Raw genomic sequence first — 21,626 nt, forward strand, 5'->3', positions numbered from 1 at the left:
AGATGGTACAGCCCAAATTTGAAGTCAATCGGATGAGCCCTCTAAGGGCGCAAAATTGTGACCCTTGTAAATGTGAAAATATTGGCCAAAATTTGAGTTTCAAAAGAATTAGCTAATTTTCTACACATTTTAGCATATGGCTGCTACTTCCTTTTACGCCTCGGTGCCACACGTGCCGCCAAATTTCCATTGGCCTCGGTGAAATGTACCGGGATAGGATTTTGTGTTTCCACTTTACATGGAGCTAGAAACCATTTTTTTCTAATTATGCACGACGACTTTAAATCACGTAAAAATACTCCCGTACCAATGAGTGTGCAAAGTCTTGTGAGTTTTAGTGCATGAAAAATAAACGATGACGTCATACACGCTGACGGGTGAATGTCGTGCTTGGGAAGAAGCGTCCGAGTGGGATCTCTCTCCTCGGGTCGCTCGCTCGCCCCATCTCTGCTGCTAGCTCGTCGGTCTCCCCTTTCCATTAGCGTAGCCTGGCGAGCCGCTAGCCGTCAGCATCATGTCGCAGGCGCTTTCAGAGGAGGAGTTCCACCGTATGCAGGTAAGAGCACACGTAGGCACGCCCGTGTCACGTTGCACCGTGTTGTGGTCGACGCTGTTGACTTAGTCCCAAAGCCGCCAGGTTAATGTTTTGGATGCTAACTAACTAATGTTAGCCCATTGGGGTGGCACAACCCTTGTGTAGTTAGCTTAGCCTAGCAACTCCATGACACACGCAAGGCTGCATTCATGTTGTCTTTGTTGTTAACCATAAAGAAAAGTGTTACAAGATTTAAACAATCTGGCGAGCACGGTCAAAACTGCTGCCTGTGTTAGCCTTGTCAACATCAACAAACATCCGCATGACGAAAGCACTCAACCTCTGCCCCTTTCCTGCCAGAGTGCAGTCATATTAACTCGCATTTGCACGGAATATCCCCGATAAACGGAAGTGTTGAAGGAATTGCAGGTTGGGTATTTAAAAAGGAATTGTACGGTAGGGCTGCAAAGTAGCTCGATGCTAATCACATGACTTCGCATGACGTGTTCGTTTGTGTCGCACAGGCTCAGCTGCTGGAGTTGAGGACACACAACTATCAGCTGTCAGATGAGCTGAGGAAGAACTCCGCTGGTGAACAAAACCGCTTCTGTTTTGTGCATATGACACGATGATGATGATGATGATGATGATGCTCATGGTGTGTTTTTCCAGAGCTGACCACCCTGCGTCAGAAAAATGTGGTGTTGGAAAGAGATTTTGTCAAAGTACAGAAGGTAACTCTATATATACAATTGTTATTATTGATGTACTATTATTATCAGTTTTGTTTAAAACCATTTTTTGGTGCTTTTCTGTCCGTAGGCTCTGAATAAGAGCAAAAGAGCCCAGGTGAGTGGTTCTCTTGCTTGTTACCATGGTTACCAGTACCCCCTCTAGTGGTTGACCCCCTTTCGCGGCACTACCATACCAGAATGAACCTCTGCTTTTCGAGACTAATTGACGCCCATTCTAAAAGGTTTGTAATTGCCTATAGATGCTACAAGAGGGTGCCAAAGCATATTATTTTTTCAATTAGCCATAGCTCTGGCTTGAACACAAACTGGCAAATAGGTGTGTGTTTCAGCAATTAAGGAATGATATGTTTAAAACAAAAATCTGCAATATGCTGATATGTGGGGGTTCAGCGACGCTACCACAACAGTAACAAATGACCACAGTGTCACAACTTTAATACAACACTACGATACAACAATAGCAGTGCATACCACAATAGTGAAATATAGTAGCACAATATAACAGTAGTAACACAGATATACCCCAGCTCCACAGTACTGTACTGGTAGCACGGTACTATTACAACAGTAGCATAACAGTCCTATAACCACTACTGTACTTGGACAACACGAAAACTGCACTAGACAGCAGTAACACAACACTAGCACATAGCTTAAAACGACTATTACAGTTACGCCACTGTGCTACAAAAGTAACATCAGACTACAACAACAGTCACACAACACTCCTGGAATACTCACAAGACTTCTGCATCACCATAGCAGTACGGTAACAGTTGCACAACTCCACTACAACAGTAGTATAACAGTACAGCTACACTACTACAACATTATCACAACATGACTGCAACAGTAACACTAATGCAGTGTCACAACTGTACACTGTAGTCAAACAATACTCTGACAGCAATAGCACAAAACACAGCACACTACTAAAGCAAAGAATCATAGCATATCGATAGCACTGTACAAAAGTAGGACTACTATGATAGTACCTCAACACCACTCTAGCAGGGGCACAACACTAATTCTACAGTGACATAACAGTCCCTTACCACTACTACGCCTGTAGCGTGACACTAAAACACTATTACAACAGTAATACACAACTCCACGACAAGAGTAGCATAAGAGTACAGCAACACTACAACAGCAGTGGCACAACACGACTACATCAGTAACACACTACTTGAATGGTGTCACAAAATGTATACAACACTACAACACAACAGCAGCATGTAACACGACACCTCTATAACAGTAGCTTAATAGTGCTACACAAAAATTACCATATCGGTTGCACTACTATACTAGAGGAGTAGCACAACATTTCCACACTCACCGGCCAATTAATTAGGTACCACTGAAGTCAAAGTAACCCCTCTGCAGGAAGTGGAAGCGCTGCTGAGCGAGAATGAGATGCTTCAGGGGAAACTTCACAGTCAGGAAGAAGACTTTCGACTGCAGAACAGCACGCTCATGGCCGAACTATCCAAGGTACCACCCGCGTTGACCGCAAACAGATAAACGCTAATGAGTGTAGAGTTGGCATTCCAATTTTCTGGTCGGTTCCAGTTGTGTATGCAAATCGAGCAGCTGGAACAGGAAAATCAGCACCTTAAGGAAGAGGGCGGGTCAACAGCTTCGGAGCCGAAGCCCAATTCCATCTCCAGTCCTACTGATGAAGAAATGCTGCGCCTCCAGGCTGAAAACACCACGCTTCTGAAGAAACTGCGAGGTTTGTTTGTTGAGCCACTCTTACGCACAGTTGAAGGGGGACATGTTATGGAAATGTCTTCTGGATTCTTTTCTTAAATGTTTTCACTTGTTGTTGGTTATCGCTTAAAAGATCGGTTAAAAGATTGTCTTTGTGAAAATAGTTTTCCTAGAATTTTGGGCAATTGTTGACGTCATGATATTTGTCTGTAATTTATAAATACAATTATCTGTTATTTTATCTGTTATAAAAGATTCAATAGTTTCTATTTTTAAAGCCATTATTTATTACATAATTCAATATTCTCATTGTTTCCTGTGTGTTAACCCTTAGGTAATTTTGACAAAAACTATGTGAGACACCAGGGAACTCTTTTAAAATTGTGAGAAAAAAAAGTCACTCTGGAGGTCCTTATGATTTGCGATGTTGCCCTGCAGCACTTCAGGAGCACTGTAATGTCGAGCAGCCGAGATCAGCGCTTTGTCATGGCGACCAAAACCCTACCTCGCAGCCAGACCAGTCATCGGGCGCCAACGGTGTGTCTGATGTCAACGGCAAAGGGGAGGAGCCCGCAACAGATGGAGGCAGTGTGAGTGAGCTGCAGGTGATTGGCAGACACCGTCTGAGTCAACTTGCTCTTAAGTTACTTTGGAGATGAATTTGTTTCCTTCCTTTTTGCAGAACAAAGCTCAGCTGGAACAAACGCCGTTACATGGTGAGAATGTTTGTATTATTTAATTACACCCCGTGATAGTCACAAGTTATTAGACTGTAGAGTGGCTAGAACACATAACGTAGCTTTATTCAAATACACTGTGGTGCTAAAAGGCCAACAGATCCATCAGCAGTGGCTGTATGGCTATACGATTTCAGACTGGCGAGTCACAAAAAAATGTTATAGTGTTATTCTGGTACTATTTAGTATTATTTTATTCAGCTTTACTATACCACTGCCAGAACATTACTGCTACAGTACCACTGCACTATCACGACCACAAGTGATGCCCTCAAAGGTAGCCCCACTGTACATGTGGGCTGAAACATCCCAACCTTCGATGGTGTAAATGGTTTATTGGTGTGTCTGGCACACTAACTGGCAGACTGCCCCTGCTGTGTGCGGCGCCCCCTTTAGGCCTGTCAGAGAAGAGCGTAGAGGAGATTGTAGCTAAGCAATCAGCGCTAGGCTGGTCGGCTGCTCTGTGTCCAATAACTCACTGCTTTGGAGCAGAGCTGGAGGTCGCCCTGAACACCCAGCACGAGGAGAAGAGGCTGCTGAGGGAGCAACTGCGCCACCTAGAGGTACACACATATACATGCGCACCCAGGCACGCGGCGCACACACACACAAACACTTACCTGTCATTCAGCTGTCATTGACACACCTGATGTTTACCTGTCAACATAAATCATCTCTTAGTAAGTGCTAGGGGAGGGAATCTATGAGTACCTCACGATTCGATTTGATTCCAGTCCATCACTACATTGGCTTTCATTTTATAGTCAATGTAAAACACTGGTACCTTTTTTTTAAAACAATTGCAGAATTTAAGTAAGCAAGGATTTATATTTCACACATTGACTTTTATTAAAGTTGCAAGGCAACCTGGTTTACAAGTGTCTTAACACAAAATTTAAAAAGTGTCAATAGCTGCATTTGCTGAAACAAATGTCTGAAACTTCTATATTTGTGTACAATAAAATTTTACAAAAACATATTTAAACTTAATCTGAACTAGAGTAACCTGTATTTTAATAGTTGAAAGTGCAATATGTCGCATCTGATTGACTGTGTTATTGTACTTACTTTGTAATTACTGTAATTACTGTGTAACTTAAACCCTGCTTTTATTTAACAATGTATTTAAACATGGATGACAGACTTTTTCCGCCATCTGGTTATGTCCTTTTATTACGTATTAGCTCAGCCTCGACACAGGCGCCTGATGTATGAGCGCACGTAAGTGCTATTTATGTAGACCGATAACAATGGCTTTAGTATTTTTTTAAACTTTAATTATAGATTATTAATACCTCTGAATCGATGCAAAATCTTTTGAATATGACACATGATATGTCAAAAAAAACCTATCGATCCCACCCCTAGTGAGTGCTTCCTCATGTGAGTAAATATGATAGCTGTTGTCATTTGACTTCAATTCTTTGCAAAATCAATGTGCAGGTGACCAAAGAGGCTGAACTATCCAAACTGCAGGATGAATTGTCGAAGGTAAATCTCAATCTGTCACAGATGTATCGCACATTTTTGGACTGATCCTGGAATGATGCACCATTTGTCTTTCAGCTGTCTGACAAGTTAAAGAAAAAACAGGAAAGGTAAGTTGTTTGATCTAAGTTGGTTGTTTTTATGAAAGGAGATCTATTTATCATTTGTTTTTGTAATTTAAAATACACTAAGGATTAAGAATCACAGCACATTTTACATTTCTTTCTCATTGAAGTAAATTCGCCTGTTAGGAGGGGGGGGGGGCTAATAAAAGAGTGTGAACCAGCACAAAGACGACATGGATTATTTATTGTATTTCCACTGGTCGAGTTAGCTCTTCATCACCAAGTCGGCAAATTATACTTGTCAATTAGCGTGCAGATCTGTGTATGAGGTGCATGCAGCAGACTCAAAACTCTTTTCCTTTGTTTTGATTGATTCTTGCAGCTCTTACAGTTTGAAACGTTTTTGTTGCATGTTACAGTTTCCAGCGTCTTCAGGCCGAGAAGGAGGTTCTGTACAATGATAGCAGGTCAGAGCAACACGGTCCACTCTGATGAGTCTGACACACGTCACCTGTGAACTTGTGGCAAACTTGTCTACAGGACAAAGATTGAGGAGATCAACCAGAGAAAAGAGGAGGAGATCAAGTTAATGAACACACGAATCCAGAAGCTTCAGTCAGACTTGGCAGCAGCAAATCAGGTCTGAGGGCAATGTTTGGCTTTCAACATGGTGACTATTGTAATCTTTACGATACTAAGGGTAATACAAGTTGTTTTTTTCTGCTGTGGTAGGTTACAGCAGAGTTGAGAGAGAAGTTTCAGAGCAGCGACAAAGAACACCAGCTGGTTGTGAACGCTCTCAAAGATCAGGTTAGATGATTTGTTTTGTCAAGTCCACCAGTGCCACAGCACTTCTTCTTCTGTTCAGCTGTTTCCACCATATCGGATATTCTGCTGTTTTTCCTACATTCTCTTTACTGGTGTACCCCCCTACGCCCGCCCTTCATTTTTTCTGCCTTTGCCTCTGTGCTGCGCTCTCCCGGTGATGCGCTGACACTGCAGGTAGCAAGTCAGAGCGCGGTGAGTCAGGAACAGGTGGACAACATCCTGCAGGAGAACGATGCTCTGAGGACGAACTTAGCTGCTCTAGAACAGGTAATTTACATCAGGAACATGCAAAAAAAAAAAAACATATATATATATATATATAAGTAATCCAGTGAACCCGCGGTATTTGCAATTTATAAACTAAGGGGAAGAAAAACAACAATTAAAAAAAAAAAAGCAATGAGAAGATCCTATCGCCCAAACCATGAAGATGATGAGATGAAAATACACGGCAATACCTCATTGCTGCTTGGCATGTTTCCAGCTTCATATTCTGTCCTGCATCTGCTTCTTAAAAGTTCTTGTTGTGCTTGTCTGCTGTGAGCAAGGCTCAAAATATCCTCTAGATGTCACATCACTTTGTCAACCAAAGAGACAAGCACATTATCAGGTCTAACCATTGGTTACAGATTCAGACGAGCAAGATGCAGGAGGTCAACTTGCTGCGCGAGCAGCAGGAGGTGCAGGCGGCCGAACTGCAGCAGAGCCGAGCAGAGCAGGAAAAGCTTTTGGCCCAGAGGGATGACCTGGACTCACAGCTACAGGTGACCTTGATGAGTTTTATGAGACCCTGACACTTGTGCCATTCCCACTTTATTTTATTGATTACGTTTAAAACAGTGTCTCTGATTGAGTTAAATTATATTTCTCATTTAATCATCCCACAGTCCATTCTGGCAGCATCATAAAATATGAACAGTGTTGGCAAATTCATTTTTATTTATTAAAAAACAATGCTCAGAGGGAGAGTAGCAAAACTGTTGGTAACGTTCTCCATCTGTCTTGCAATATGCAAGTTAGTAATTTTTACTTGGTGGTCTTCCGAGAGGTATTTTATGCATGGCATGGTTGACATTGAACAAAACGTCTTGAGAATAGAGAACACGAAACGTTATGGCCGCTTTTATCAACATCTCACATGTCACATTGATCTAGGTCTGTTGACATCTCCACCATCTTCTTGCAACTGTATTAATGCAGGCTGTCACCTTCCTTGTGTCCTTGACTGTCTCCCCCTCTTTCAGGAGTCAAGTTTTGCAAACAGGAAGTTGTTGGAGCAGTTAACAGAAGAAGGACAAGAAAAGGAGAAGCTGCTGAGGGAGTTGGAGGAGAGCAAGAAGGTATACACATATGCACACAAACACATACCATTGAATTTTATAATACCAGATTAGTGTTGCACCAAGTACTGGCAGTTGTATCGTACTGTAAATTTTAGCCGGCAAAAAATGACATAACGTCATTCCCAAAGTGGGGGGGAGGGATAAAATAAATCTGCGAAAGCACTCAAACTCTATGAAATTCTGTCCATGAACCTTGCGACAGCCTTGGTTCATAGTGAAGGAGTTGGATAATCAGTTTTTATTGGCTCAAAATATTGATTAAAGTTGACTGTTGATGAGGTCAAAAGGTCAAAGTTGACAAGAAAACATGATGTTGTGAAATCACTTGCTATTTGAATTCATTACAATCAATGGTCCATCTGCTTGCTTAATGAAATCACTGAGCTTCCATCCTCCATTTTGCAAGTTTTGCCAGTGGTTGGGATGTCAAACGTTAAATGAGTACTGCTCAAATGCCGAACTAATAAACAACAAATATTTTGGTGCCCTAATACTTTTATGCAATACTGTATATAAATAAAATTAATAAATTATTTGAAAATGTTTTAAATGTATTTTTATTCCTATTCTTATAGTGTTTTCAAGTTGTTTAGCATTCAGTTATTAGGCTGCTTTTTACTGATCTTTGAAGTTTTTGCCGTGGTATCGAATCATACTGCTATCAAGGTATTTTATACCGGTATAGTATCAAGGTTAAAAATGTGGCTATTGTGACAACACTATACCAGTTATGTGTACTGTTTGGTGTATGATTGTATGCAGACGGCAGAGAAGAGGAAGACTATGTTAGACAATATGGCCATTCAACTAAACCAGGAGACGTCTAATCACAAGGAGGCGCTGTCCGATCTCAAACTGCAGCATGAAAAGGAGGTGAGCCAGACCAGTACCGTTGTTGCATCCCATAAAGTTTATTGCAAAAATCTTACACTATATGGTTGAGACTTTGAAAATGTGCTCTTTACGCCCTCATTTCAAATCATTGTAATACATATTTCTCACAAATTGAATGTGTCCTCGCTTTCCTTTCTGTTGTGTCCTGCAGGTCCTTGGCGTGAGGGCCCGCTATGAGAAAGAACTGCGAGGTCTTCACGAAGAGAAAAATCGCTCAGAGGATGACATCCGACAACAGCTCAGAGACGAGAAGGTGAACATGAAGAAGAAGAAAAATATTTGACGTCAATATAACGAGATATTTTGCGTGTCAGGCTCGTTGCAAAGAGTTGGAAAGTCTTCAGACCAAAGTGCAAGATCTTCTCAGTCAGCTGCAGTCAATGGAAGAAACCAAAGGATGGTTTGAACGACGTCTTAACGAGGCCCAGGTGGGTATTTAGGATAATATTGTGTACCTTCTTTAATCTGATTTTAATAATTAGCAACAATCCTGAAATATATATTCTATACTTACATGCTTACTGTAAAAGCCCTCGAATGGGAAATGAGAGCCACAGTGAGCTATTTATGTTGGGAGAACAGTGAACTTCAAACACAGTTAGCAGTCACACAGGATTTCTTGTCACCGACAGCTCACTCCCTGACACTTGCACAGGCGGATGTCACATGCTACCTCATCTGGCTCCGCCTCTAAAAGGCGCACGATTGGATACAACACAGGCACTACAATACATACACTATTTTCTCTGCAGTTTATGCTTGTATTTTTTTTATTCAGATACCTTTAAAATTTGTTTAAAGTTTTAATACGTTTGTGCATCTTGATCAACTTAAATGTGTTTAAAGCATGTGGAACGGGTAAAAGTGTCCCCCACCAAATTGTTGCTCTTGTGGGTGGGTTGAGAACTTATCCCCTAAAATAAATGGGTTCTCTGTATTAATTTTCGCTGTGTGAATCTGTGTGTGCGTGCGTGCGTGCATGCGTGCGTATCTGTGTGAGCAGGAAAACGCTGACAAGTTGACACTGGACCATCAGGAAGCTGTCAAAACGCTTCAAGACCAACACACACTTGATCTACAGGTAACAGACAAAATGGGACGTGTAGTTTAGATTTTTTTTTTTTCTCCTTAAATAATAAAATCATTTAGAATTTTTTTTTGCATTTACTTGTTGGTGTCTTTTTAAGCTATCAAAATTGGCTTAATAATCGGAAGCGTGTGATACAAATCAGAAAGGGGGGAAATACTTTATCATGGCATTCTATACCATATGTTGTTATGTATGCACATCTCAGGCTAAGCAGGCCGAGGCGGAAGCAGTCCACGGGCAGCTGATAGAAGTCCAGAATCAGCGAGACGAACACCACGGCGCCATTGTCAAACTCAAACAGGTCAGCATCAGCGGGCTGCGTGCACAATATATGCATAAAGCATCATATTGTATCCTTCCTTATTTTCTTTCTAGTTTATACATTATCGCTTAATTTTTGTACCTTGAAATTGTCGTTGGCAAAACATCAGGACTCTATCATACGGAATCAGTGATTGTCACATTGCAAAATAGTTTCATTGAAAATACGCAAAAACACCAAACTGTTTCTCTGAGAATGTGACTTCTGTTTCTACAGGAGATCAAAGACACAGTGGATGGACAGCGGATTTTAGAGAAGAAAGGAAGTGCAGCGGTGAGCTTAGTTGTTTGTGTGAGCATGTGCGCGCTTGTGTGCGCGATAAGACGGATGAGAGAAAAAGCCAACAGCGTTATAACAAAAAAAGACTTCCCAATATTTGCAGATGCAAGCTTTTGTTTGGACTGTGATGACGCGGTGCATCCATAAAGTCTTCACTGCGCTTTACTTTTTCCACGTTTTATGTCATAAGCTTATTCCAAAATTGAATACACACATTTTATTCCTCTAATTCTACACACGGCACCCATTTTGGGATAAGGCAAAACATAAAATGGGAAAAGTGAAATACTTTCCAGATGCACTGTATCTTATAGTATTTCTTGGCGTGTGTGCAAGATTTTCTTTTCACAAATCCATACTATTGGAATTTTCTCACTTCTGTTATCGTTTTATGCACGATTAACTCACTTGAAGTTAGTTAATCTTCTGTCCTATGTGGGAGGCATGCAGCATTAGGTCATCTCAAGAATGAAAGTCAGGATGTTTTTTTTTTTTTTTTTGACAATATCGTCTGAAAATAATTCAGTTGGATACATGTCAGTGGGCCTGCTGTGTTAAAAATTTATAGTGTAATGCTTCATTGCAGAAAGAAGTGTGTCAGCTACAAAGTTAAGTTTGCATGCATTTCAATATCCGCTGATTACACTGCTTAGTCATCATTCATGGCTTGGAGACAGGAGTAGAAAAGCGTTTACGAATATGATGTAACCACAGTTGTTACCTTTTGTGAAGCATTAACGCGGCTTTGTGTTGTCGAGGAGGTCGGCAGAAGTGCAGACTTTGATGTACACGGGTGTCGGCGGGTAAAAACAAATGAGGGAGACCCACTGGTGCTTAAGCAAAAAAGTAAATAACTGTAGATTTATGTCTTTATATGCGTTTGTGTTTATAGCTGAAGGACTTAAAGAGACAGTTGCAGCTGGAAAGGAAGCGAGCAGACAAACTGCAGGAGCGACTTCAAGAAATCCTAACCAACAGCAAGAGCAGAACAGGTACCAATCTGAATACCTCACAATCGCTTAATTAAAGCTGCAAGCAGCAATGAACGCGTCCTCACACCAGCTTTTCCTCAGCGACGACTTGAGATTCTGTCAAAACTTTGACGCTGCCCGCATTTGTGGGCTATGAACAAGAATGTGTTCAGTGAGCAAAGAATCCAAAAGATCAGCAGCATCAAGTGAACTCATCAGGAGCTTCTGCCTTATTCTGTAACCTTCTCTTAAATATTTCATACAGCGCTTAGTTTCCCGCACGCACACACACAGTACCATGTATAATCTATAAGGATAGATAAATGTTTCAAGAGCATTTCTGGACATTGGACAAAGCTGACAATCAGACTTTTGAAGTTGGGCTAAGGCCTGACCGATATCTTTTTTTTATTTATTTATTTATTTCTTTAGACTGATGGCGATTCCAACATTTGGCAGAATAAAATTCCAATGTCCAATTCATTTAAACAATGTATTCATAAATAAAATAACATATTTTTGGTCCCTTCATGCTTACAACAAAGATGAATTAAAGGCAGTGCATTTGACTATTATTACAGCGCTTTGTTCTTTTTGTATTTTTTTTTTTTACTTTAAAACAGAGCAATCAATCGGCAATCAGCGTCATTCATTCGGACATTGTTGTCTACAGAAATGGGTTAGATTTTTGGCAATGACTTAAACCTGGCATGGGCATGTGTAGGCGTACAATAACCCCTCGGCATTGGCAAAGTCACCTACTGGTCAATTTTTCTATTGGAACTAACTACAAGTTTTGGCTGGAAATGTCACCTGTTGCCACAAATAGGCAGATTTTGTGCTCTTTCTGCGCCCCTCTAACGTGCCAGCCTACTGCCATGCTCATTTCAAGAAGAAGGTAATGACTGTCCAGGAGAAGGTAAAACTGCTGCATATGCTGCAATGTCCCGCCACGATGGCCTGAACCAAAATCCTGTAGAGTCCATTAAGAACCAAACAATGACAAGAAAGACAAAAGAAGGATAATGTTTTAGACTTCTCGCCAATAAAGTTGTCTCTATTCATGCAGTGCATGTACATTTGGTATACTTTAAATGGAGCTGCGTCTTGATCGCTAGACCCCCACAACAGCGTTTCATGTTGACAGTAATAGCAATCAGTTTGCTCCTTGAAATGAAGCCAATTAACGAACACAAAGTGGTGCCTTCCACTTCCCACAGGCCTTGAGGAGCTGGTCTTGTCTGAGATCAACAGTCCCAGTCGCGCTCAACAGACAGGAGACTCGTCCTCAGTCTCATCTTTCTCCTACCGAGACATGATGAAGGAAAGCCAGAGCGGCGGTCAGAACAAGGTGGATCGCATGGGCCCAACTTGTTTAGTGGTGTAGAAGGCACTTTTTTTTTTAACTGTCTCTACTTTTCACCAGTCGGTAGGAGGAAGTCCTCAGTGTCAGCGCGCCGCTGAGCTGTCCGACGATGAGCTGGGTGAACTGTTCCAGAGGCTGGCTGAGGTCCAGCAGGAGAAGTGGATGCTGGAGGAAAAGGTTCAGTTCCGCCATTAATGTACTGAAATACATTTTCACAGCATATATCGTGAATTGGTCAATTGCGGGCATATGGCATATGTCAGTGCGTCCACTAGAGACCCAATAGAATGATCAGGATTGTTATTAGGATTCTGATGAGCTGATCATTTGAATTAAGTGTGTTGGAGGAAGGAGACATGTGAAACATGCTGGATGGGGGCCAACGAGGACCCAACGGAAGGTACAAATACAGCCCACACCCCTTCTAGTCCCAAGATAAGTACTTGTCTGAAAAAAAAACTGAAAAGTTATTTGTTTTTCCCAAGCCAACGTCATAGTCCAGAGAAAAATTTCTGGGCCAGAGAGAAGAGTCAAGCCCAAATTGGTTTTAATCACGAAATAAGATTTTTATATCAAGGAAAGCTTGTAGTCCCAAGTAAAAGTTTTAGTCACAAGAGCATGTGCTTGTCCTGAGACAATTGTCTAGTGTAAAACTGAAGGCTCAAGTATAAGGTTCACGTCCCGAGAGGTTTTAGTCCTGATAGTAGGTATTAGTCCCATCCCAAGAGAATGTTCGATAGTGCCAAGAAAGGGTACTCGTCATAGCCGAAAGGGAAGTCCTATTTTCTGAAAGGTTATAGTTCCAAGTGAAGTTTGCCGTCCTAAGAGAAGTACGAGTCCCAAGAGAATGGTGTTGTCCAAAGTAAAAGTTCTCGTGCCGAGATCAGGTTGTAGTCTCGTGGAAGGGGCCTTGTGTCCAGAGCACAGGTGTCAAACTCCGGTCCTCGAGGGCCAATTTGCTGCATGTTTGCCATCTCTCCCGTAAGACACCTGATTCAAATGAGCAGGATACTTATCAGGCTTCTTCAGAGCTTGCTGATGAGCTGATCATTTGAATCAGGTGTGTTGCGGCCGGGAGAGATTGAAAGCATGTATAGTTTGACACCTATGCTCTAGAGCTACTAGTTTCAACAAGGTGACGATTTTAGTCCAGAGATTAGGTTCTCATCTCGAGAGGTTTTTAGTCTCGAGAGGAGGTTGTAGTCTCAATTGAAGCTTCTCATCCAAAAACACTTTGGCGACCTGCTAAAATCTAGTCGTCTCCAGAAAATCTTCTCCCACTCATCGCTCCATTTTTCCTCATTTAATATGGTGTCAAGGTACAAATCTGCTTGTGTGTGCGCTACCGGCCTCTTCATTGGTCGCCGGTCCTGTCATGTGACTGACCACTGATGTTTTGGCAGGTAAAACATCTGGAGGTGAGCTGCTCCTCCATGGCCGAGGACATCTGCCGGAAGAGCGCCATCATCGAGACTTACGTCATGGACAGCCGCATAGGTGACCACCGGCCAACACATCTGCAATAATAGTTCAAATGCATATGAAAAGTTGTTTAAATTATTGTTGAAATGTAATATTTGGAATGAATTATAATTAAGCAGTTCATTGCTGAACAAAATAATTAATGACATTCAAATAACTGATCCTCTTTTTTTCATGTCATGATTTATAGTTTAATTAAAAATGTTTGTTTTACAATGTCAGTTAACTTATGATTCAATCATAATAAATAAAACATGTATAAACTTTTTTTACCTAATATTTTAATTTCGTTTATAATCAAATCAACCAATTATTTAATCAAATAGGTAAAAAAAGTGCAACTTTTAATTATGTTCACGTATATCTCTTTATATTACTTACAAATGATCAATTAACCAAGTATTTAATAGCAAAAATGTAGATTTTGTTTGACTAATATTTTTCACATTTACAAAAGATCAATGCACTAATTAACTAATAAAATAGAAATGGTTTAAATGATTTATTGTAAAACATTGTTACTAATATTTTTATTTTCCTATTTACAATAGGCCAACTATTTCCTAAGAGATAAATGTCAAAAGCTGTTAATAATTAATTTATTTAATTTTACTATTATATCGTTTACAATGAAAGTAAAAGTCAAATAAACGTTCTACAAATGGTGTAAAATTGTATGTTTATTATTTTTACTGTAGTATTAACCATAATTCAATTTATTGTTCTATCAAATGAAAAGTAAAATTTGTATTTACAATAAATCAAGTCACCATTTAATTATCAAAAAATATATAGTGTGTACTTTTTTATTTTTATTTCGCCTGGTTACCATAAATGAATGAACCAATGATGTAATCAAGTATATAAAAACGATGTACAGGGTGGACCACCTCATATTTACGGTGTCAAGAGATATTGCTGGTGTCCTCACTGTGCGTCTCCTTCCCTGCTATGCTCAGACGTGTCAGGCGGCGCGGCGGGCGGACACGCAGCTTCTCAGGTGGACCGAGGAGGTCTGGGTTCCGTCTTGAGGGACCTGGTCAAGTCTGGGGACGAGAACCTCCGCGAGATGAACAAGAAGCTGCAGAACATGTTGGAGGAGCAGCTGACCAAGAACATGCACCTTCACAAGGTAAAGTCCAACACATTGGATGAAGCACTCGCGCCAACTCGCGTGATAACGTTAGCATTCGACGCTACTCTAACGCGAACCCGCTAGATTATTGATTCTCAAAGTGCGGTACGACATTTTGCTGCTTGTTGTTAACTTGAAAATGTCATACGACAACGACCAATCACGACTCGGCTTGCAAACTTCTCACGATCAAACTTAGAAAACAATTGATATTCCACAATCGAAATATTACCAATCAGAATGCCTTGTTTAGAAAACAATCAATAAAAAAAACACTGCACTTTGCACCCCACACCCAAGCAACAGAAGACACGTCTGTCTGTCTTTTTTCCAGGACCTGGAGGTTTTGTCCCAGGAATTAGTCCGTCTCAGTAAAGAACCAGCTCCTGACGGCAGTTCAGCTGCCTCCGGTTGAGACTACTTCTTGAGTCACCCGTCCATTCTCAAAAATATCATTCACCTCAGATGGAAGACCAGGCTAGACTATTGCCTGGGACTGACTTCTTGCGGGCCAAGGACGTTATTTAGGCCAGTGATTCCCAACCAGTGGGCCGAGGCAAATTAGTGTTGTTACTGTGAGAGCTCTTAAGATGTGCAGCAGGAAATTATCAAATTTCACTTAATTGCTCAGAAAATTATTTATTTATTACAAATAATCCATCTATGTTCATCTATGCCAGGGACAGATGGAACAAATAAATGATCTTCTTTTAGATTGCAAAAAGTATATAATTGACTCGTGTATCCACGTTTTGCAACATTTTTGTTTGGTGGCGTGCCGTGTGATTTTTTTTTTTTTTCAAATTGAAAATATGTGCCTCGGCTCAATAAAGCTTGGGAATCACTGATTTAGGCCATCCAGGCTATGATGGAATGTCTCCATCCATGCATCCAAAGCATGCAGGGTACGGAAATGTTCAGCTCATCGTTGTTCTTAACGAATGTACTGTAATTAAATCATACATTCATGATTAGGTTCCACTTGAGCCTGCCTACAACCTCCATTGCAAATAAACACTTCAGATTATACACACCCCGCCCCTTTTGCCTCGTACAGTATATGAAAAGAAAAATCCCTATTTGAGGTATCTGGTGTCTACGGTCATATCACCTCATGCCTTCATGTCATGTCGGGCTGTGTCTACGCCCTGGCCATGGACCAGGAAATCCCAAATTTCATCCAGTCTTTTGGTTTGTAGCTGCGACTATTTGCCAGGGCATGTGTTGCAGTTTTTTACGTCTAATCAAAAATATGAATGTGAGTGGAATATGAATATATATATATATATATATATTGAAAAGAACTGATTATCTTATTTTTATCATTTTGTTATTATTTGTCTTTTGTTTCCAAACTGTTCACTATTGCACCTGTAAATGGAATTGTCTTAATTGTTGTTGGGCTCAGTCGATGTCCTGCTTACTGTATCAGATCGTATTTATAAAAGAAAACGAGTGTTTGCCATCTGTGTTGCCTTCACTCGTAAACACTACATGGCCCTTGACTATTTCCTGGACTCATAATTTCACATTTTTGGCTCTGCCGTTTTCCCGGGGATCTCGGGTTCTGTATGTTCTGGGCCTTGGAAAGAAACTGATCTGAAATTAAATAGGAAACAGATGATTTCTATCACAGTGCATAATAAATTGAGTGGAAAATCACAATTGTACCGTTGCGTCATTGGCAGCACTGAGCTGCAGTTAACCTCTTTGTGAGACATGGTATAATTCCTGGTATCCAACCGTCCTGGCTACAATACAATACAATTTTATTCATTTACAGTTGTCAGTTTGGCCATAAAGACCTTGTATTGTCAATTCTGGGATTTAGTTTTTGAATTCAGCCTGATTTTTCAGGGTGTGGCTAAAATATTACTCAGTGACATACGGCTTCTGCGTGAGTACCTCTCCCCCGCTGTATTCCCTTAACTTGTGATGTCATATTTGTACGCTGTGTACCAAGATTTCCGTGCCTGAGGGCAGCCGGTCAAGTGAGATTAAGGTCGAGCAAAATAGGAAAAAGACTCAACGATTTAATGAATGGCAAAAGTTGAGATTGATTGATTTTTTTTGATTGATTGATTGAAGATATAAGACGATAGCAAAGATGTGTTTATTCTGAAGTAAAATATTTAAAAGGAAAGACAAATAATCATAAGCACAGTTTCCATGTTCAAAAGGGAGTAGGAACAAGTAAAGAACTTGCTCTCTCTCGCTCTTTTTTTTTTGGAGCAGCCAATCCCAGTTTTTCGTGGAAAATACTTATTTCAGGTCCTACTGTGTTCTCAATTCCCCCACCATGCATTTAAAAGGGCTTACAACTATGAGGAGAGATTTGTCTCAAAATCAAATATATCTGCGATTTTCACATTTTTCAGATCCACAAATATATGCGTAGTTTCCTTGTGGTTGTTCTTGTTGTTTGTGCATTAATCATGACGTATGATTTGCAAATATTTTATTCTGCTTGTGGAGTGTTGGTTGTGTACGTGTGGATCAGCAGAAAAACGTCACATGCTTTTTCAAGGTTTTCTCACCCAGATCTCAGACACTCAGTCCCTCGTCCGTCCGCTAGACGGCAGTGTTGATGTCTCCATTGAACAAAACACGCTATTGCTTGTTTTTTTTCTTTCAAAATTGGATATTGAGAAACATAAAACAAACTTTTATCTGATCTTCTATTGTGTGTTTATTTAACACAAGTTGGGAAACAAAATACGACCAAGCTTGTTTTGCCTTGACACGAAAGACTTTCTGCTGCTGCTGCCTCTTCTTCCACTGCGTCGCTGCAGCAGCGAACAAAGCGTCAAGTGGCATTCTTTCTACAGCATCCATCCATTATCTACCGCTTATCGAGGGTCGGGTCGCGCAGGCAGCAGCTTCAGCAGGGAAGCCCAGACTTTCCCCCTCCCTAGCCAAAACCACATCTTCTAATTCTTCCGGAGGGATCCCAAAGCTGCCAGACCAGCTGGGTGACATCGTCAGAGTCAGAGGTGGGCATCGTCAGTCCAAGTTCCCGTCAGTATTTCAGACCAACCCACCTGGGCCCAGTCCGTCCCTATATTTGCACGTCACACACAGGCACCGCACAAGCAGACACGCAGCCAAATAAAGACAAAAAAGAAAATGGAAAAAAAAAACACGCCAACACACCCACATGATTGGTGACACGTCGTTGAGGTCTATGTGACTGAAAGGCATTAAAAAATGTTTTATTTTTTATTTTGGGCTGCTTGCAGAACATGCATGTGATGTGGTACAGTTAAGTCCTTTCTCGATGCCGTTTGGCTGATTTGGACCAACTTGACGAGCCCGAAATACTGATGAGAATTCACAGACGGACGAAAGCCCACGTCTGGTCCCCGGGGCCTCTTGTCGGTGCGACATGCACGGAACACCTCGCCAGGAAGGCATCCAGTTTTTCACATCTATCAACTGAAAATAACGTTGCTCAGGACTTAGGTTCCAATATTTTGGGGTTTAAACAAGCAAAAAACTATAGTTTCGTTCTCGCTCTCTCCGTTTTTTGACCGAAGAAATATTTGACACTAAACATGTATTTTAAATGCTATTTACATCCTTATTGCCGCAAAGGATGCTAGAGCGCATCGTACTGGAACCTTTCTCGGTCTCTTGTCACACGAGGCAAATTTATCGATGATCTTGGACCGGGGTCGCACTGTAGTGATGGCTGTATTTATTTTATCCCTTTCCTCAAATCAAATGCAACTTGTGATACTTATTTTGGCTCTCAATTGCTTCTTCACACATCTGCACGTCTCTCTCTCTCTCTCGCTGTGTGTGTGTATATATTAAATCATTTTGTCAAAACATGTATGTAAACAGAATCCTTAATTGACATTTTCAATGCTCATAAAATGAGCAGTCCAACTGCCTGGCTCGGCTGGCCCATGCATCTTTTGTCCAACAGTCACAGGGCACCTACTTATTAAGGTCAAAACTTTTTGTGATGTATAAATGAATGGTCTGTTATGGGAAGTCAGATAATGTTGCTGTTAATATTTGTTATTATATAAAACATTGATTTTGCAATAATGGGATCACTGATGGTGTGGCGGTACACTCGGCTGACTTGTGTGCAGGCAGTGTGGCATCACTTCCTGCTCACTGATGGTGTTTGTGTGTGCCCTGCGACTGGCTGGCATCCAGCTCAGAGTGTGGTCCGCCCTTTGCCCAAAGTCAGCTGGGATAGGCTCCGGCAACCCTGTACACAATATGTGGTGTTGAAGATGACACATAACTTTGCAATGCATATTTTTCATTGGTGTGATGTCAGCTAGCGAGCAAGCTACAAGTTCTCAAGATGGAGAAATGCAAAAATTCTCAACCGATGGTGGCCAGTCTCCAATCACTTCGAGTGAAAAAGTTTCTTCTTTACCGGGGAATGTGACTCCACCTCCATCACTCGCTTTCAGAGTAAAAAGTCACAAAGTTTGGAGGCAGACGTCTGCGGGGATATGACACTAATTAACCGTCCACGATTTCCTCTTCTGCCGAGAGTACGAGATTGCGGAGGTGAGCGCTCCTCGTGGCCCAGCAGCGTCTGATTGGTTGAGGGTTAATTGGGTGCGCTTTTAATTAAAGCCAAGCTCATGGGGTAAGCTACACTTCACAAAATACTCATAATGGTTCAGTGATGTCATTAACCTTTACAACTTTCAAACTGTTAACTAACTTTTTTTTCTGGACTTGGGCTATTTGTTTATCAATATTGATCAAGCAGTTATTTATTTTTTTTTTTTCACGGTAGCTCGCTCATTATATCCAATCTTATTCAGAATTTATTAAGAAATTGGAGTACCATTTTAAGTTCAACCATCAACAGTACACATTAATTGTTTCGTTTGTTTGGCTAATATTTTTCTATTTTTCACCACATTTTTATGATACTTTGGCACCCCAAACATTGCTGATTAAATCCTTTACATTTAAATGAGAAAGTTATATATTATTTGAGTACTCATTTAATTTTAGTTTTACTCTAGCTAGTGTAACAGGGTTGTTAATCAATACTAATGTTAGTGTTTTTGCTGAAGAGTACGTTCTAGTTGTGTTAGCTGCTATGCTAACTGGTCAAGAACATGGTGATATAATAAAAAATGAGTTTCATATCAGTGTCTTTTTCAGGTTCAACACGGTTGTGTTGGTTTAATTGGAAAGGAAAAATATGAATGATGACATTTCTGCTGGGTCATGTAGCTTTTTTCTAGATGTAATGTAATTATGCCTTTGAGACATCTAGAGTCTAGATGGCTCAAAAGCATGATTACATAATCCCAACTTTTTAAAATACCTGCGACAAAAATGTTTTAACTGCTACAAACTACATGCATCAGCAAAGGTGTGTACAAATCATGATTTAATGCTGAGTTTGATAATTATGTTGGTCATCTAGAGGGAGGAACAAAACGGGGAGAGGCCATTTTAGGTGTTGCTCAAGTTGTTATTTTAAATAATATTTAGGGATCATTTTTATTAACAGCTACACTCCCATCATTTACACAACAAGTGCATATTATTTTGTCCTTTTATTCGGATTATTCTGGCATGAATCACCGGGCGGTTCAAGACTGACATGGAATTTATTGTTTTGGCACCTAATCAACCGACAGCAAAGTTTATTTTTATAGGGGTAGATGAGCACGACCTCTCAAAAGTCACAGAGTAGCGCCCCCTGGAAAGTTATCAAATAGCGACCAACAGCAATTCCAAAAGAGGCCTTCAAAAATGGCCACTGTGACAGTTCATAGTAAAGATGGTGATGATGTCACTGGGTTGGCGAAGGGAAGGGTTACCACGGCGATCCCAACGTCTGGCAGCCAACAGAGGAAGTCGGCGTCCAAAGTTTAAAAAATTCACGAGTTTTCTCTTGCAGCGCCCGGCTAAATATAGAATGTGTGTGTGTGAGTGTGTATGTGTGTGCGCACATCATCGCCAGTTTCATCTTCATGAGCTACTAAAAACACACTTTGCCATTGAATAGGAAAGAGGACACGGCATCAAAACGTCGTCATCTCCACGCACACGCTCACACACACACCCCGCCTGAGAAGTATTGATCTGCCTGTAATGAGAGCCTTTACGTTTGTTTTTAGCCTGAGTGGGAGAGGGTGTGTACATGTGTGTGTTGGGGTGTGTGTGTTTTGGCGGCTGTAATTGAAGAAGCGCTGGTGTGATCACATGACGGCACCCACACTACTTTCCTGTCTTGCAGAGGTTGTTCCCACCTCCCGCGATTGATGGTTGGCAGATGGAGCCACTAGCCCACTACACAATCAATGGCTCCAAGTGAACTACGACATGAGCAGGGACACTGTCGCAGTCAAGCGCAGCACGACACTATAGCTGCACTCGCCTGATACAAGTGAAACACTACCAGTGACGCAACTAGAGTCAAGTGAACTGCTACAGTAACAGCGCTGGTCTCCGTCCAAGTGGCCCACTACACTATCAGTTATTTGACCAGTCAGCTGAACCACTACACTTGCAGACACGTAGTTGCAGTCTTCGGTTCCCTTCCACATTATAAAGACACGCATGGTCGGTTAATGAGACACTCTAAATTGGCCCTAGGTGTGCGTGCGAGTGACTTTAGATGC

The 21,626-nt window shown here is 41.1% G+C and overlaps 1 protein-coding gene across 4 annotated transcripts; it reads left to right on the forward strand.

The window, feature by feature from the left end:
• The first annotated feature begins 181 nt into the window (after positions 1-181).
• On the forward strand, positions 182-16,671 carry gripap1 (GRIP1 associated protein 1). 4 transcript variants are annotated; one of them, XM_088291567.1, is made up of 30 exons: positions 184-556; positions 1,060-1,126; positions 1,208-1,269; positions 1,358-1,384; positions 2,680-2,787; positions 2,866-3,028; positions 3,445-3,611; positions 3,689-3,722; positions 4,140-4,306; positions 5,187-5,234; positions 5,310-5,341; positions 5,716-5,763; positions 5,837-5,936; positions 6,029-6,106; positions 6,299-6,391; positions 6,754-6,888; positions 7,369-7,464; positions 8,230-8,340; positions 8,513-8,614; positions 8,676-8,789; positions 9,365-9,442; positions 9,657-9,752; positions 9,990-10,046; positions 10,945-11,044; positions 12,244-12,374; positions 12,450-12,566; positions 12,727-12,789; positions 13,793-13,886; positions 14,831-15,003; positions 15,341-16,671. In XM_088291567.1, exons 1-30 carry the CDS (start codon positions 515-517, stop codon positions 15,419-15,421), a joined length of 2,784 nt encoding a protein of 927 aa, XP_088147693.1. In that variant the 5' UTR covers positions 184-514; the 3' UTR covers positions 15,422-16,671. The 4 variants fall into 4 exon arrangements, with proteins under 4 accessions (XP_088147695.1, XP_088147693.1, XP_088147696.1 ...); XM_088291570.1 differs by having other exon boundaries at positions 187-556; positions 4,236-4,306; XM_088291569.1 differs by lacking the exon at positions 6,299-6,391 and having other exon boundaries at positions 182-556.
• Positions 16,672-21,626: the final 4,955 nt, after the last annotated feature.

Source organism: Idiotropiscis lumnitzeri, chromosome 3 (assembly GCF_059441095.1).
Source record: "Idiotropiscis lumnitzeri isolate Australia: NSW breed Sydney's pygmy pipehorse chromosome 3, RoL_Ilum_1.0, whole genome shotgun sequence".
Classification (NCBI taxonomy): Eukaryota; Metazoa; Chordata; class Actinopteri; order Syngnathiformes; family Syngnathidae; genus Idiotropiscis; species Idiotropiscis lumnitzeri.